General features: G+C 40.7%; 1 protein-coding gene across 1 annotated transcript; it reads right to left on the bottom strand.

Annotated features, from left to right (window-relative positions):
- Positions 1–9,707: 9,707 nt before the first annotated feature.
- LOC139930535 (uncharacterized) lies at positions 9,708–13,885 on the bottom strand. The gene is made up of 6 exons (XM_078289350.1): positions 13,867–13,885; positions 13,224–13,300; positions 12,893–13,073; positions 11,916–12,164; positions 11,628–11,765; positions 9,708–9,886 (listed from the first exon to the last, which is right to left on the bottom strand). The coding sequence occupies exons 1-6, from the start codon at positions 13,883–13,885 to the stop codon at positions 9,708–9,710; spliced, it is 843 nt and encodes a 280-aa protein (XP_078145476.1).
- Between the last annotated feature and the right edge of the window lie 2,136 nt (positions 13,886–16,021).

Below are 16,021 nucleotides of genomic sequence, written 5' to 3'. Positions count from 1 at the left end.
CAGACTCTATCCCTTGCCACATGGTATCAATCTCATTTTCTATATCAGACAAACTTTTGAGGGGTGTGGTGGGTTCAAAGTCAAGGTTTGTAGGAATCATGTGTCTATCATTATCATAATCCGAATCATCATCATCACTAGTAACATATCCACTACGTCTACCATATTTTGATTTACGCAGACACTTTTTTGGAGGCATGATGAAAGAACATAAAATAAAATAAACACACTCAATTTTTTTTGCGTTAGCTTGTTGTATTTTGGAATATTTTAATATTATACGTGCTAGTTGTTTTCTTTCAATACATGCTTTACGTTCTGCAATTTTTATATAGTTAACAGACATCAATATGGCCTTAGCTAATCTTGCCACACGTTCAATTTTATCTTGAGCGCATACGACCTCAGATGCTTGGCGTGGTCCAGTTGAGGCCTCTCGTCCCCGGCAGGATGTAGGCCTACGGGATGATCCTACTTGCTGCCCTTGCCCCCGGAAGGTTGTATGGGATGATCCTACTAGCTGTCCTTCTTCCTGGGGAAATTCGTTGTCATCCCAACACTGGATTTGCGCTTCAGACCACCTCTCCGGTTCTGAAGACAGATGAATAGCTTCTTCACGGTTGGTTCTGCAATTGCGGCTGGGGGTTCTGGATCTGTGCTTGTCTGTGGATTCTCGTCACCGGATTCTGAAATCGAAAATATAAGAATTTTAATTCGCAACACCAGTTTAGCAAAATTTGTCTTATTAGCATCTCACTAGGCAGAATTTGTGCATCTGTCCATTCTTCTGAATCTGAGAATAAGCAAATAGTTTCTTCCTGGTTCCAGGGTTTCGTCACAGGCTGCTGAAACAGAAAATGATGTATAAGATTTCTTAATTGCCTACACGTCGAAGGACTCTGTTTGTTGTCTATTTAAAAACAAGAGAATCTCACCAGGTTCAAAGTTCAATCTTTTACGGCGAAAGAGAGGTCGTCTATTCTTGGTGTTTGAAGCCAATATAAACTTTGTCAGCTCATCGATGTTGTTCAGGGTGGTATCTTAAACAAAATAAAAACACATCATCAAAACCCTGAAATCAACAGGGTGTGTAGGGTGTGTACTAATAAGGAGAAATTAGTCTAAATAAGAGACTAACCGTAATTTGGAGTTTTTTTGGTGGGGGAATTATTTTTGGGCAAATATCTCTTCAGAGAAGGCCTCTTGGAGGTGTCTGGAACGACGTTGCAGTTTGCTACAACGATATTATTATTATTATTAGGTTACTATTTAGACACCTTCCCACAGCAGTAGTCTATTTAATATTAAAAATATTGTAGGCTAATATTACAAACATTTACCTTCTGCAGAATCTCTCTGAATTCTTCTCACAACCCCGGATTTCTCCTCTCTGCGGGATCTCCGAATGTTGTTTACACCTGTTTTAACAAACCTTGTTGGATTTAAAATAATATACATAACACTCTTAAATAATATTTAAAAATACTTTGAAATAAGAAAGATCTCAGACACTTACCAGATACGGATGCCATGATAAAAATAAAAGATTTCGGTTTTGCAGGTTCTAGTAGATCTGGGATCGCGGTCTGTAGGTCTAGTAGATCAGCAGGGTCGTCTGACAGAGTGGCTATCTGACAGCTAAATACAACGCTTAATGTCTATAGGGACCAGGTATATATAGGTCTTGACCGGAATACACCCCTTTTTATTATTCTTTTGATGTATCTCCCCCTCTCTTGTTTACCCCACCCATTTGTAAGAAGACAGCTGATAGAACCCCTGCTGGGTTGTGTGAAAACGCTCCTGTTTTCGTCTGTTGTGGCTGTGGAAAAAACATTTCTTTAAGCTAAAAATAAAGTAACTGTTTTCATTATAAATCTTTTGCTGTTTAGTGAAAAAAGTATTTTAGTGTTGTTTTTCACCCAATAAAATAGAGCTAATGGGTGATGGGATAATAGTTAACAGACGGTGTTCCTGTTCTCACACATGTATATCTATTTTTAGATATAGATTTTATTATTTCATTCAGAATGGAAAAATGTATTTCCATGTGGTGTAAGAAATCCTAGATGGTAAACTGGTACCTAAATCGTTACAATAAGGTTAGATTACTAACATTAAAAGTCCGCAGATTTTAAAAAATAAAACGGTATATAGGAAGGATAAACGGCGTCAATATGTCTATCATCCTTCAGTTCCCTGGAAGTCACACTTGATTGTAAACACCTGGGCCCCGGATCCACTGTCCGAACCGGTGTAAGACGTGTTAGGATAGCCAGACATATAGTCGCCCTCAACAACACTATCCTCTCTATGATATTGAGATTTTAGGCCCACCCGATTGCTCCATCAATACCCCCAAACAGTGATAGCCAGACGGTTAGGAGCCCCCCAACTACACATCTCTCGGGGCTAATGGCTTGTGTAGGAGATAGAATGAGCTACGTCTCCTTAACCCACAATTTATAATGGACACCTATTTCAAAACATCATGTTATTGTTACTGTTGTAATTGTGACCCCGCGGAATACTGCGAAGATTTTTTATTTTTTATTTGGAACCTGTTGGAAACATGTCGAGACACATACCCCGAAACGGTGTTTATGATGACAGGACAGCAACACACAGACACCCTCCTTTCTCTCCCACACTCCCGACTGACACACCCCCCCTCCCACATGGACCAAACGGGCAGTCTGACAGACACCAATGCATACATAGGATACACATTATCGAAACAAGTCATTATAACAAATACATCCGATGACAAACGGGCAGAGGCGGTGGCAAATGTTAAATTATAAATTATAAAAGGAACACTTCCACTGACACACAGACACCTAAACTTCCTCCCACCCCTTCCCTCCGCAGACACACACAAACCAACAGCGCACGCAGTAACGCACACACCACATGCACACAACTCCCCCTTCCCTCCGCAGACACACACAAACCAACAGCGCACACAGTAACGCACACACCACATGCACGCGCGCACTGCCTCGCGCGCGTGCGTGGAAACAAAGCCACCTTTGATTTACTACTATTGTGATAAAGATTTTTACCCTATCGCCCAGCCCTAGTAAACAGTAACACTTTTTAATCAGAGATTTATAACACTGCTCAACACTCAGAGAGTTGACATGAATGCAGAGCAGAGACTGGCATATTGCTGTTGTTTACCATTGCATTCTTCTGGACACACTACTGTCACTGTAGGTAAGACAATTAATCCTATTCGTCCTAATCCGTCATATTAGTGATCAGATATTAGTGATCAGTATGTTGTCAGTAGCATTTATCATTTAGCAGCATTTATGGACTCCAAGACCATATGCCACCGTTAACATGGCCGACTGCAACAGCCTTACTGATGGAAGTAGTGCGAACAGGCCATGGCATGGGTGGGAGCAGTGTGTTACGCTGTTGTGGGCCGTCTTTGTGACTTGTCACCACCTTCTGGAGCGCCTCACATTCGTGTTTAGTGCAGTTGCCGTGCCAGATAGTGACGGCACCTGTCAGCACACTTTCTTACTTGTAATAGTGAAATTGCAAAACACCTGGAACAATTCAAGGAGATTGTTCTTGCAAAGTAGCAACAATATATGTGTTATACCACATACCACAAGCCCCATGATGCTACCTATATTGCTTTCGATATATTTAAAGGTTATGATCGTGTTTGAAGCTACACTGTCAAAACAGAAATGTAGTCCAGTTTTGTTGTATTTTTGTTAACATTGAAGTTGGGGTTTCTGTCTTCTAAATCACCTTTCTCAGTCCCTGAGCTGTCAAACCAACCAGTGTCACCATGTTTGTTTTTTAAGGACTTTAACTTTTAACTTTAGAATGTTGCTGAATTTTGATCTTTAATTGTTCATTCTCAACCACCTTCAGAAACCAGATGTGACAGCAATACGCTCCCTTGTTCTCCTAGGCATCCCTGTTCTACTTGGTGATGACCCCAGTGACTTTTACAAGACCTGCTTCGTAAGTGTTTGTGTAGTTACAGTCCTGCTTAAATATTTGTTCAACATTGTACGTCATAAGTTGGTCAGACAGCATGTTTGGATTGTATTTAAGGTACAAGTTCAGTAACAGAAATGCACGTAATTTAAAAGGGTTCACAAACATTTAAGGTGGACGACAGCTATTTATCATGCCCATTACCACTTCCTTGTTGTAATGAAGTTTTTTTTTTCTATGCAGGACAGGATTCAGACAGCGATGAGGCCTGGGCACGGACGTCTGTTGGGGTGTTGACTGTCATCAGCGAAGATCCGCCTCAGCACTCTCCAGACCGGCTCTACCTTGACCCAGTCTCTACCGCCATCATTGTTGAGGGAGGTATTGTAACGGGCCATCTCCAGAACCTACCTCAAGCGCTTTGCCCCTTTCAACTGCGCGTTCAACTTCATTCAAAGAGTTTTGCTTGGCCTGGGACAGAACAAACTTTGATAACACTTTCTATGACGCCTATAATGCATTATAAACATACTTATAATGCGTTATAATCTGCTTATAGCACTGTATAATTATAGTTATAAGCACTCATAAATATTCATAATGCTTTATAACAATAATCATAACACATTATAAAGCATTTTATAATGACTTATAAGGTCAAGTATCATAATACTTCATAATTGCTGGTCACTGACATTTTTTTCGCAAGGATCATAGTGCATTATAAGTATGTTTATAATGCATTATAGACATGGGCGTCATAGAGATGCACGTCCAGACGAACTGTGAAGCCAGTAGTTCGCCTGAGCTATGATGAGCCCGGAAATCCTTCGAACCGGCCGTTCACTATCCAACACCATGGGATGGTCATTCAGTTCAGTCTGAACTCAAAACCTGGAGATGACCCTGAAACAGCCTCACACCCCCAGTCTTCAACCTTTTGCTGTAACTGTAAAGTTAGAAGGTACTCTCCAAGGAGAGAGAGAGAGTGTGTGTGTGAGAGAGAGAGAGAGAGAGAGAGAGAGAGAGAGAGAGAGAGAGAGAGAGAAGTCAGATGAGGACATCTAGACAATAGAAGGGGGAGGGTGTAGCCCAGGGTGAATTTTAGTTAGTTTATATAAAAAAATAAGTTATATATATATAGTTATAAAATAATTCTACGTTGGATTGAAATGAAATTGGTTTTGCATGTGTGTAGTACAGCCAGGGATGCAAACAACTCGCTTTTCGGCGAATGTCGCTTTTTTCAGTTTGGGTGACTTGTGTTAATCGTCCAGATCCGAAGAGTTTTTTTTTTTTTTTTTTTTTTGTGAACTGCATTGAGCAAAAAATTCTACTCAACTGTCAGGACCTGTTGCGAGGACCTCACATTACGTCACTGGTTACGTGGTTATTGCTGGACCGTGGCTGACACAGCGAGGGGGGTCTGGCTGCAGACCCAAGGAGGTTTTACTGTCAGGCCAATCTCCGCTGTCAGGCCAGCTCCACGCTCAGGTCTCTTCGTCAGTTATTTTGAACTCCCAGTTCCCTCTCAAGCTGAAGTTCTGTGAAACCACATTTCCAGGCTTGCCGCCGAAGCGCATATTCTTTTCAAAATAAACCCCCCGCAAGGCTGCCACAAAAAACACGGTTGTGAGTGGTGAAATCTCCCTAATTAATCATTTAGTAAAATGTTTAAGGGGACAACGTAGGCTATTTCATGACTGTCTTATGATTTGGGGATAGTGCTAACCGGGAGAGATGAAATATCAGAACAATAGAAGTTGCAGGAGATATCTCATCCTTTCCCTCCGTTTCTAGCTGATGTTTTCATTAATTTTTTTTTACTGCTTGTTTTCATTCATTCATGCATACCCTTAATTATTCACACGTACAAAAAAAATGCAAAAACAGCCCGTTAGACACATAATTTTACCCAGGGCCACCAAAAAAAAACTATCTGTGCAGCGTAAAAGGTTCAAAGTTTTATCCATATTATTATATAATTATCATCATCATTATTGTTGTTTGATTACAGTTGGTATAATTTGCCATCATCGTTAGCATAATGGAAGCACCTGACTGTGGAAAGACAAGAAAAAGAAAGCTGCTTTTTTTTTTTTTTTTATTTGTCTGGCTGTTGGTGATCTGATCTCACAGGGAGGGGAGTAATGGCTCAGAAAGAGACAAAGATGGCAGTCATGTTTGTACCGGTTGGGAAATGACTTACAGTGCTGAAATAAAATGTATTCTTTTAGTAAAAAAAGGAAGAAAAAAAAAGCAGCAAACGCTAGGAAGTTTGTCTGTGATATAATTGAACTACATGTAGTTAGCTATTCCCCAACACTGCAGTTATGTTACTTTTCTAATTCTGAAAAAAAAAAACTTAATTTACTACTTAACATCTGTCTGTCTCTTATTGATCTGAGTATATTAAATAGAATTTCCTATTTATTTAAGCATATAGCACAGGCCTTCGTCACATGGTTATATATTACACTGTCGCATTTTTTTTTTCGACTTCGGGTAGCTCTCTCTTTTTTCACCATACATGTGCTTGCATCCCTGAGTACAGGCTAACTCACTGATTGCCAAACGGGTAGATATTTGATATCCATTGGTGGTTAAATTGCTATCTTCCAATCGGAATTTAAAGGGGGGGTATCATTTGCTTTTTCAGCAATTTTATATAATTACCTGGTGTCTATAAAATACATCTGTTAAGTTTTTTTCAGTAAAAATCATTTAGCTATATCTTTAGCTATTCACTTTCCAGTGCTTGTTTCCCACCTACAAGAGAATAGGTCGTTTTACACAAGCAGATTCTTATGCTAATGAGCTACTGCTCTGATTGGCTGGGTGTTCTGGAAGGCCCGCCCCCTCCTCCTTTGGAGAGAGCATAACAAACAAGAAGACATTAGCACAATGGCTACTGCTCCAAGACCGTACATGTTCGAGCCTGAATCCGATCCAGAGAATGAAGACATTTTGGAGGAACAAATTCAACAGCACAGGTCACAGCAGGATGTTTCAGAATGGTAAGTTGATGCCATGTTGGTTAACTGTAAACTGTTGCGCCTTCGTACGTTAGCTTTATGATGAGGCTAATGTGAATTAGCATACATAGTTACCAATTGTTTGCTAATATGAATTAGCATAGCTACATAGTTATGTATGCTAAGGTATAGGCAATCTAAAGTTAGCAATTTGTTTGAATGAATAATGCTGTATCTATATTTACTGACTGTAGTGGCTGGCAGATCCATAAGTAGCTATGGCAACATACATTGGAACCGGCTTTATGGACCAAGTTTCTTTAATCCTGTCACTTGTTACTCAACCTCCTAGGCCTTACCCTGCTTATAGCAATCCAAGTTTACAAGGAATCCCTGTTGTGGATGGAGACTGATCACATTTTTATAGTCTGTGCACTATTCTGACAGGTGTACTTGTGGCAACTGCCAGAAGATGCCCACAGAAGCAGAGAACGTTTGCTGCAGAGAGATTCCAAAGGTGCAGTTGCTGTGCAGGTTGAGAAGTATCAGCTATAGATATGTAATGTTTAAACAAGCTTTCAAGATAAAAATGTGTCCAGGTATCCACATAAAAACACAGTAGGTTAAGGTCTTCCCAGATAACTAAAAAATAAACAAGTACCTTGAATACAAAACCGTAAGTTTATTAATGCTACATAAGTGCAGAAGTGCTCACTTATGCACTTTTGTTCATTTGTGTGCTTACGTGTAGCATTAGTAAACGTTCACTTTTTGCATTCCACATAAATCATGCTTATTTTTCAGACAAAAATGTGATTGTTTTATCCTTTATGTGCATTCAATAGGTCATGAGGAGGTGTAACCAACTCCCTGAGCCACCAACCTGTATGGTGGGCCACCCTGGCCTTCATCCTGTCTGCCTTAATCCCTATTCTCTGCAAAATGCCCTAAATATTTATAGAGCAGACTATGGTCCCTTGCATCTCGGGAGAATGGAAAAGTAAGTCCAATTTTTTAACAGCTAACACAGTGACTTGTAATGTGTGAAATTTGTGCAGTTGAATAAACAAATCAGGCTGCCATAAATGCAGTGTTTTTTTTATGATCAACAACAAAAACATACAGTATCAAAATAGGTAACAAAAGGCTTGAAACACTGCCAACCATACAAATTACCCAATCATGAAATGTCTTATTTGTCTATTTACATGTTTCACTTGCTCCTGCAGCCAATCCTCATAGAGGGAAGCAGAATTAGCAGGTGGTAAAAAGGGTAATGTTTGATTTGCTGTACATAAAACCATTTCTCTCCCTTGTGTCATAGTCTTTGGTATTTCTCCATCGCTGCATGCCTCCCTCCGTCTCATACTCCTCTGTACATATACCTCTCTAGCTAAACAGATAATTATGCGCCTCTTGCAGTTTTATTGCCAACTAACCATTTCTTCAAAAATGAGGTGAAATTAATAGGAAAAAAAAAGTCTTGGACAATAGTTCCATCAATCTAGACTTGATTTTAGAATTGGAATAATGATGCTGTGGAAGGTGGATTATTTTATTTTCATCTTATTTTTGGTTAAATAATGCAGTAATGATTATGTTTAATGGTCAATGTTATCTACAAGTTGCTATGGAAATAGTGATAAGATTAATTTTGATATTGGGTAACTGGAATGACTGCATTTACAGTGCAATATGGAAGCACTCAGACAGAGCACACAATCAAGTAGTTGCTGCCAGTATAACAATAAAAAAAAAAAATAGAAAAAATAGCTATGTACACATTTCCTTCCAGTGATAATTATTGGTAGTGACACCAACATCTCAGCATCAAGCCTGCATCATGGTGGATCTGTGTGAATGCTATGCACTTCCTTCAATACAGAGTTGCATTCTGTGACCACTAATATGATCCAAAGTAATAGGTTACCACAGTGGTAACCTATTACTTTCCTAGGAATTACTGTTTTATATTCAGGCCGATACATTTTTTTCAAATTTGGCACATGGATAGTCCTGGTCATTCACTACTTGGAAACAAAGAATGGTACCGATTGGCCCAAAGGGGACACTATATCTAATTATATGGTCACAATAAATTTGTAATCATTTCCAACAGTATCCCATATCAATAATGCTCAAACTTAATTTCATCATGAGTTGGTAAGTTATTGGAATGCTATTGGTTATGTCAGGAATACTTCTGGAAATGATTACAAATGCATTGTGATCAATATTCTACATTTTTTAAGTATTATACAGTAAGTAAATATTGTATATATATATAGAATAAGCGTTTCCAAATTGAATCTGCTTGGATCATATTATTGGTTAAAACTAACCAACATAACAATACATCTCAAATCTTAGACATGTTGGAAAACTGAGGATTAGTAGTGGTTGGAAAAGGGGGTTAGTTGGGTTGCTACTTTAATATGTTTTAAATGGAAGAAATCAACAACAATAAATCATAAAGGACTTTTTCCGATATTTATATATCATGGTATATGTTCATGCATGCAAAATCACATTAAAAAGGTGTTTGTTCATCTCTGCATGCCTCTAACCACAAACAACAAAGCTGTAAATTGTGTGTGTATTTGTGTCTGTGTCCCATCTCCAGCCATTACAGGTTCCTGGCTTACAGGAGTTTTGTGAGCTGGTGTTGGGGCTTGCTGGGCCGGAGGATCAGGGTCGTTATACCCTCATGTGTCATCCTCCGCATCCGCCAGGAGTACCCAGATGTGGAGGGTGCCTACACTGGCTTCAGACCCCCCCTCGACTGAAGCGGGACACAAATCCGGCGAGGGCCTCCTCTTTGGTTGGTCGCTGGAACTGGGCGCACTGGTCATCAGGGATGGGGATTTTGAGGACCTCTTCCACATAGGGTGCAGGGTCCGGGAAAATGCTCTCAAAGAGCAGCTCCAGTAGTTCATCTACATAGTCTAAAATGCCACAGTAGTACAAATGTTCAGTGACAGTGGTTGAGTACCACTGTACATTTATGAGTGAACAGTGAAGGGTGAATTCGTACACAGGCCCTCACAACCAGCAGTTATTGCAACATATGCACAAGGAATCACAGACAACTTCTCTTTAAAAGTATAATGGAGTTTATTTAACTTTAGCAATATCAATCAATAATCAATAACACTGCAGTTAATCAACAACTTATTATACAACTATAACTATCAGTCTAACTAACAAGCATAAAGGCACAAACAGCATATGGCACGTATGGATGCGTGCGTGTGTGTGTGTGTGTGTGTGTGTGTGTGTGTGTGTGTGTGTGTGTGAGAGAGAGAGAGAGAGAGAGAGAGAGAGAGATGGCAGACGGGACGTCTCGCGAGAGTTCAAGATGGCGGCTGTGACCGCGCAGTTTGAACAAAGGGGGTTTTGGAACCAAGATGGAGTTGGAGTTAGGCAGCTAAACCAACACCATCTAATTCTAAAGTAGCAATGAAGGTAAACGAGTAGTAGAACCTCGAGTAGAACCTCTAGGTAAACCTAGAGGTTCTACTCGCCGTCTAGAGACACAACAATAGCCTTTTACCACACAGGAACTCGGGGTACGACTTGGAAATAGTATGCCGGGTTACTGGTCTTTGAACTGGTAAAAGGCAGTATATTGGCTTTATACGGTGGCTACTAACATGGATGCAAGCTCAGCGGCATGCAATTGAACACAAATCAGCTTCACATTAACACAATCAAATTAAGCAGCAAGCATAATGATTGAGGTATTATTCATACAGCATAATATGGACGCGGCTGTCCGATGCGCTTCCCAATACGCACAAATACAGCTTCTGATCAGTAAGCTTAATTAACACACCTATTCTAGTCTCTGCCCAGAACCAAAGCCTCTTACTTGGGAATCACTCTCGAGTGATTGGTGTGTGGTTGAGTCCGTCTTATCGATCCGGGGGTTTTCCCAGGCGAATCTGCGGGACCGTTATCTCTCCGTGCACGGAACAACGGCCAGCTGGCTTTCCTCGTAGGCAGCGAAGATATGAGCCAGGAGTCGACTTGGTTGAAGAAACGTCTCCTTACGTTGTCTTCTTGGAGGGAAGGAGTGTCCTCAGCTGTATTCTCTTCCAGTCCTCTTCTGCAGGTCTGCTACACACGGCAGTGCGTGTAAGGAGTTAGATGCACAAACGGCTAATCTAATCCTTCTGGATCCAACAGTGTTATGGCTAACACTAAACAGTCTGGTCTCGTCCCGCGAGTTGAAGACTGCGCCTCGGCTAAACAAAAAAACAGTTTGAACGTTTCAGGTACCACCTTGTTCAGCAACGGGGTCGCAATAAGGGGCCATGAGGAAAGGTATCTCTGGAATTTATACTCTTGGTGACGTCATGGGGACATCCCGGGGTTCTCCCGAGTCTCGTCCAATGAGAGACGTTGAGAGGTTGGGTTTCAGCCAGTTCGCACCTAGGTGTGAACTTCAGGGCCTGTTGGAATTTTGGCGCTGCTTTCCTTTGTTTAAGGTCCCAGCCCAGCGGGTGGGCTAGAGTTCAGGTTTCGGATTCCCTTGTTATGCCGGTGTTTTAGGCTTTCAATCTTACATGTAGGCCTTTCCTTTGTTTGACCACATGGCCTGGCCCAACAGTATGCAAGTTGATAGTATGTAATGCCATCTTCTTTTATACCTGCAAAGCATTCCAAGGAAAGGGAACACCACACTCTTTGGGGCAAATCGTAGGATGACACTGTGGAAGGCCTCTAGTGAGGATGTCTGGTGGTGGGGGCTCAGTTTTTGCACGTCCTTAAGAACCCGTTTGTTGGTGAGGACCTTCTCCAACTTGTAAAGTGCCTTTGATCCTATGTGAAAGATTTAAAAAAAAAGGACATTTTTTTCACATTCAGAGAGACATGTTCTGTTATTTTATGGTATGAAAAGTGTAACAAAATTAACCGTTCATACAATTTCAAAACCTGTAAACAGTGGGTGGGTGCTAGCCATGTCAGTACCTGGTTTTATCCACTTGCTCCGGTCCCTTGAAATGCGGTCAGGATGCTGACACTTGGGGAAGAGTGGGTCTTCATGTGTGTGAATGTCTTGGACATGGTTGATCACTGACATCCACTTAGCTACCCTCTCTGGTCCTGTCTTGGAAGATGATGCTGTCCAGTACAGGTGATTTTTCAGGCTTGGGTGCCACCTCTGGATAATTTCACAGTCCTTTTCCTTGGCCACCTTGTCCACCTGCTTAGACACACCTTAAAATTGAGAGAAATAATGAATAACTAATGTTTAGAGTTACTGCAATTTTTACCTAGATGCAATTGATTGAAGAATGTCCCTTTTTGCACTATTGATAACAAGTATGAACCAATCCTAATCATCCTCTTATGTAGTGTGAACAGGATTTCATTAAGTAGATCATGATGCCAACAACCACGATTAAAGGGTTGGTTTACTTTTTTGGAACCTCAACCCTATTTAAAAGGGTCTGGCATGATGCAGACTAGTACAGGACATAATCATCTCATCTCTTTAGTATTGAGCAACTTACCGTTCTGCTACATTCTCTCACCAATCATTTTAGCCTTCAAAACTTATGAAACATATAATTTATTTAAATTCAAAGTATAGTCTGATGGTTCGACACGTTTTGGTTTCAAACTGTACATCCTATTGTTATATTGACTTTCATACGCTTGTGTGGAAGTTGTCAGAATTACTCATTTGCTCAGGACCAATGACACTCTATGTTTGATACGATGTACAGTTTGTGACTCTACTGCAAGCTTCCCATTTACGAAAAGGAAACGCATGATTTTTGAAGGCTAAAACAACTGTCCCATTGGAGTGTGTTGGAGCATGGTGAGAGGATGTAGCACAGCAGTAGGTTGCACAATACTTGTGTGATGGGTGAAATTATGGCTTGTACGTCATGCCACACAAAGTTTATACAGTTTATATAAACCTATCCTTTAATTTTTACCTTTCTGCAGATGCCAGACATCATAGAAATGTTGGATGTCCTTGTCCCTCAGGAACTTCTGTATCTGTGGGTGCCGGTCTGTGACAATGCTGTCCAGTTTCACCCCCCGGTCCTCCAGAAGTGCAAGGCTTCTTTTGAGGCCTTCTTTCTCCATGTGGTAGCTCCCACCGACCTCGTTGCTCTATTTGAAACACAAAAACAAAAAGTGAAAACATGTTGGAGAATCATTACCACATGTCTTCTTGAAACAAAGCACTAGTCTGACTGATCAAAATTTGGTCATCAATAAGACCAGTGCGCTGGTTTTAGTCCACACACGCCGATTACTAACCTGCACAAGCTGAAGATCAATGATTTTGTGTGTCTCACGATTCATAACAGAATAACAGCCGTACTTAGCGGAGTGGCCTAAGAAGGTACAAACAGAGTTCCCAGCATGATTTCAGTACAACACCACCAAAGAAATCTGGGCATATATCACAGACATGAAATTGAATTCACAACTTAATTATCAATAGATTGTAGAATTTTAAGTTTCACTTTTGTTTTCGTGACTGACTTTGATAGCGGTTAGACCACCCTCTAGTGGGGAAAGGCGGTATAAACGGGGTTGAGGAGGGAAGCACCACTGGTGAAAAAAAATAGCACCACCGTGACAACTCTAGGTGACAAGCTGCGCAACATTTTTATGCCAGCTCTAATAAATATAATATGATATAACGATAATGCAATGTTTAAGGATAATGTAAAATATAATATATACTGTATTTTGAGATGGTCAATGTGTTAAAAGTAGGTCCTGGGACGGTTTTGGGATGGTCGTGAAAAAAGGTTAGTTTTAAGCCCTGATTGCCAGTATGTGAAGGGTTGGCAAAAAAAAACATAGATGAATATGACTGTGTTCTAACAGATTGGATCATCCCACTCCCACCATTCTAACTTGCTTTCACAATTGAGTTTACCAAATTACTAACCTGGGGAGTCTGCCCGCATGTCACCTCCGATGATGACTTTCTCCTGTTCTTGCCTCCATTTATGCACAATTGCCGGCTCAAGGTACATCCTGGCATGCCTGCGAAATGTGTTGTATTCAAAGGCCTTGAGACGCATTGCAGCCATGACCTGGTTTGGAAAAAATGAAACGGAGTTCAAGGGTTTAGTAGGATGCATTTATGACACAAAACCACACAAACTTCACATTCTGCATAGGTGGCTATTCAAATCAAACCAAATACCTTCTCCAGTTGAATGAATGATGAGCCAGTGAAGTACACAGCAGCTGAAAGTTGGAGGTTTCCCGCAGGAGTACTACCAATTATGGGCTGGCTTGTCCACTTCCTGCTGTACTGGCAATGGGGGCACAACTGGTCCACAGCCAGAAATGTCCCTCGCCTCCTTGTTTGCAAGTCACACACCCTTTGGCATACTGGACAGAGCTCAAACAGCTGAAGGAGACAGTCCTCGAACACAATATATTTCGGGACGTCGTAAATGGACCTTGAGTCTTGCCTTTACAAAGAAATATAAAGAACAGATTTTGTAGATAAGAGATATTGTTATTGTTAGCCTCCAAGTACACAGAAGAAATAAGATTTAAGTAGCTTGTGACAGCATCTTACTGTGAAAGCCAGTGTGTGTTTTTGGGTGTCAAGCTGACACTGATAATGGAGCAATACAGCACTAAAGGAACAATTTCTGATGAGGTGTGGAGCATTTGAAAATAACTTACGATGGGTTTGTTGACTGAGTCAAGATGGTGGCAGAGTCACTCGGATTGTATGTTGAGTCGTCAGGTTCAGTGGACTCGACATCATCCTCAAGATCTTCTAGGAGCAGAAAATAACATAGAGACAAGCAGAGTTGTAATGGTGGATGTAAACAAATTGATGAGACCAGTGGCATCCTCTGATATGGAAGGTTAACAATGGGAACTAATGATTGCAGTTTAGAGATCAATAGCAAAGGTAGATGTTATTGAACCATTCCAACTAGCTGAATAGTAGCAGACTAGTTACATTATGAGTCATTGGAGGTGTGGGTTTCTTTGCAATTTGATGTCAGATTTTCTGCATTAGAATCATTGACTAACATTTCAACCACAATTCTAGTCCCACCATGTAGAGAACACATTTCAGATCCAAGCAAGAAGTTATGTACAAGGCAATTGTTGACCCTGCCTTGTTCATTTAATTACCTTCAAAATCAAAGTCCAGGCGCGGCCTTTTGGCAGGACGAATGGGCTTCAGAGGTGTGGGTGAGAACAGTGGTGATGTAGACTCCAGGCGGCCAGTGGTGCCTACTCCAACAGTTACAGTGGGAACACTTGCTTGTGAAGCTATTTTGGAGACAATATATTGACTGATGACTGAAGAGTATACATCCATAAGCACATGCACAATGACACATTGGAAGTCATGAGACGTGATGTCAACAGTTTCCCATAAAACTAATTTATATTCACAAAAGAATAAATTGTGTATTTTCTTGCAATATCACAAAGCAAATTATTTGGCAATAACCTTTACATGTGGCTAACATGTAGCATAACTAACCTCGGCTTCTTATATGACTTTGCAATGTTCCCCTGGAAAGCTGTGTCCCAACAGATCTCTTACAGGAGTCTGTCTGGCAGCCTACGTCCTTTTTAGAAGGGACTGGCAAACAGGATGCAACCTAAGGAAGATAGAATTGATATCAGGAAATTTAGTATAAATCAGTGACCTGATCAAATTAAGTGACATGTCCAGCAACTCAATACCTAACTGGATAACCTAACAACTGTCAAAGAAAATGCAACTTGTGGTTACATGTTAGCCAACTGATGGGCAACTTATCAAGCAAGTTGCATTTAATTCATAGTATTCTGTTACATCACCACACAGCCGTCTTGGTAGGAAAATAACAGCCGATTGCAATACATTAACAGGTGATTATAATCAAATGACTGCCACAGCCTATGAGCTGTGTATGTGGTAAAGCACCATATTGGTAGGCAATGCATGTGACATGGAAGAGACAACTTAGCAGCATGGTAAATACACCACACACATACTAGTAGCAACACACATTTTTTCTGTACAGATTTGCGGGTTAGAGCACTTGTCTCACACACATATATTCAGTGTGTTG

Source organism: Centroberyx gerrardi, chromosome 17, assembly GCF_048128805.1.
Source record: "Centroberyx gerrardi isolate f3 chromosome 17, fCenGer3.hap1.cur.20231027, whole genome shotgun sequence".
Lineage (NCBI taxonomy): Eukaryota > Metazoa > Chordata > Actinopteri > Beryciformes > Berycidae > Centroberyx > Centroberyx gerrardi.
This window is presented reverse-complemented; position numbering and strand designations above follow the sequence as displayed.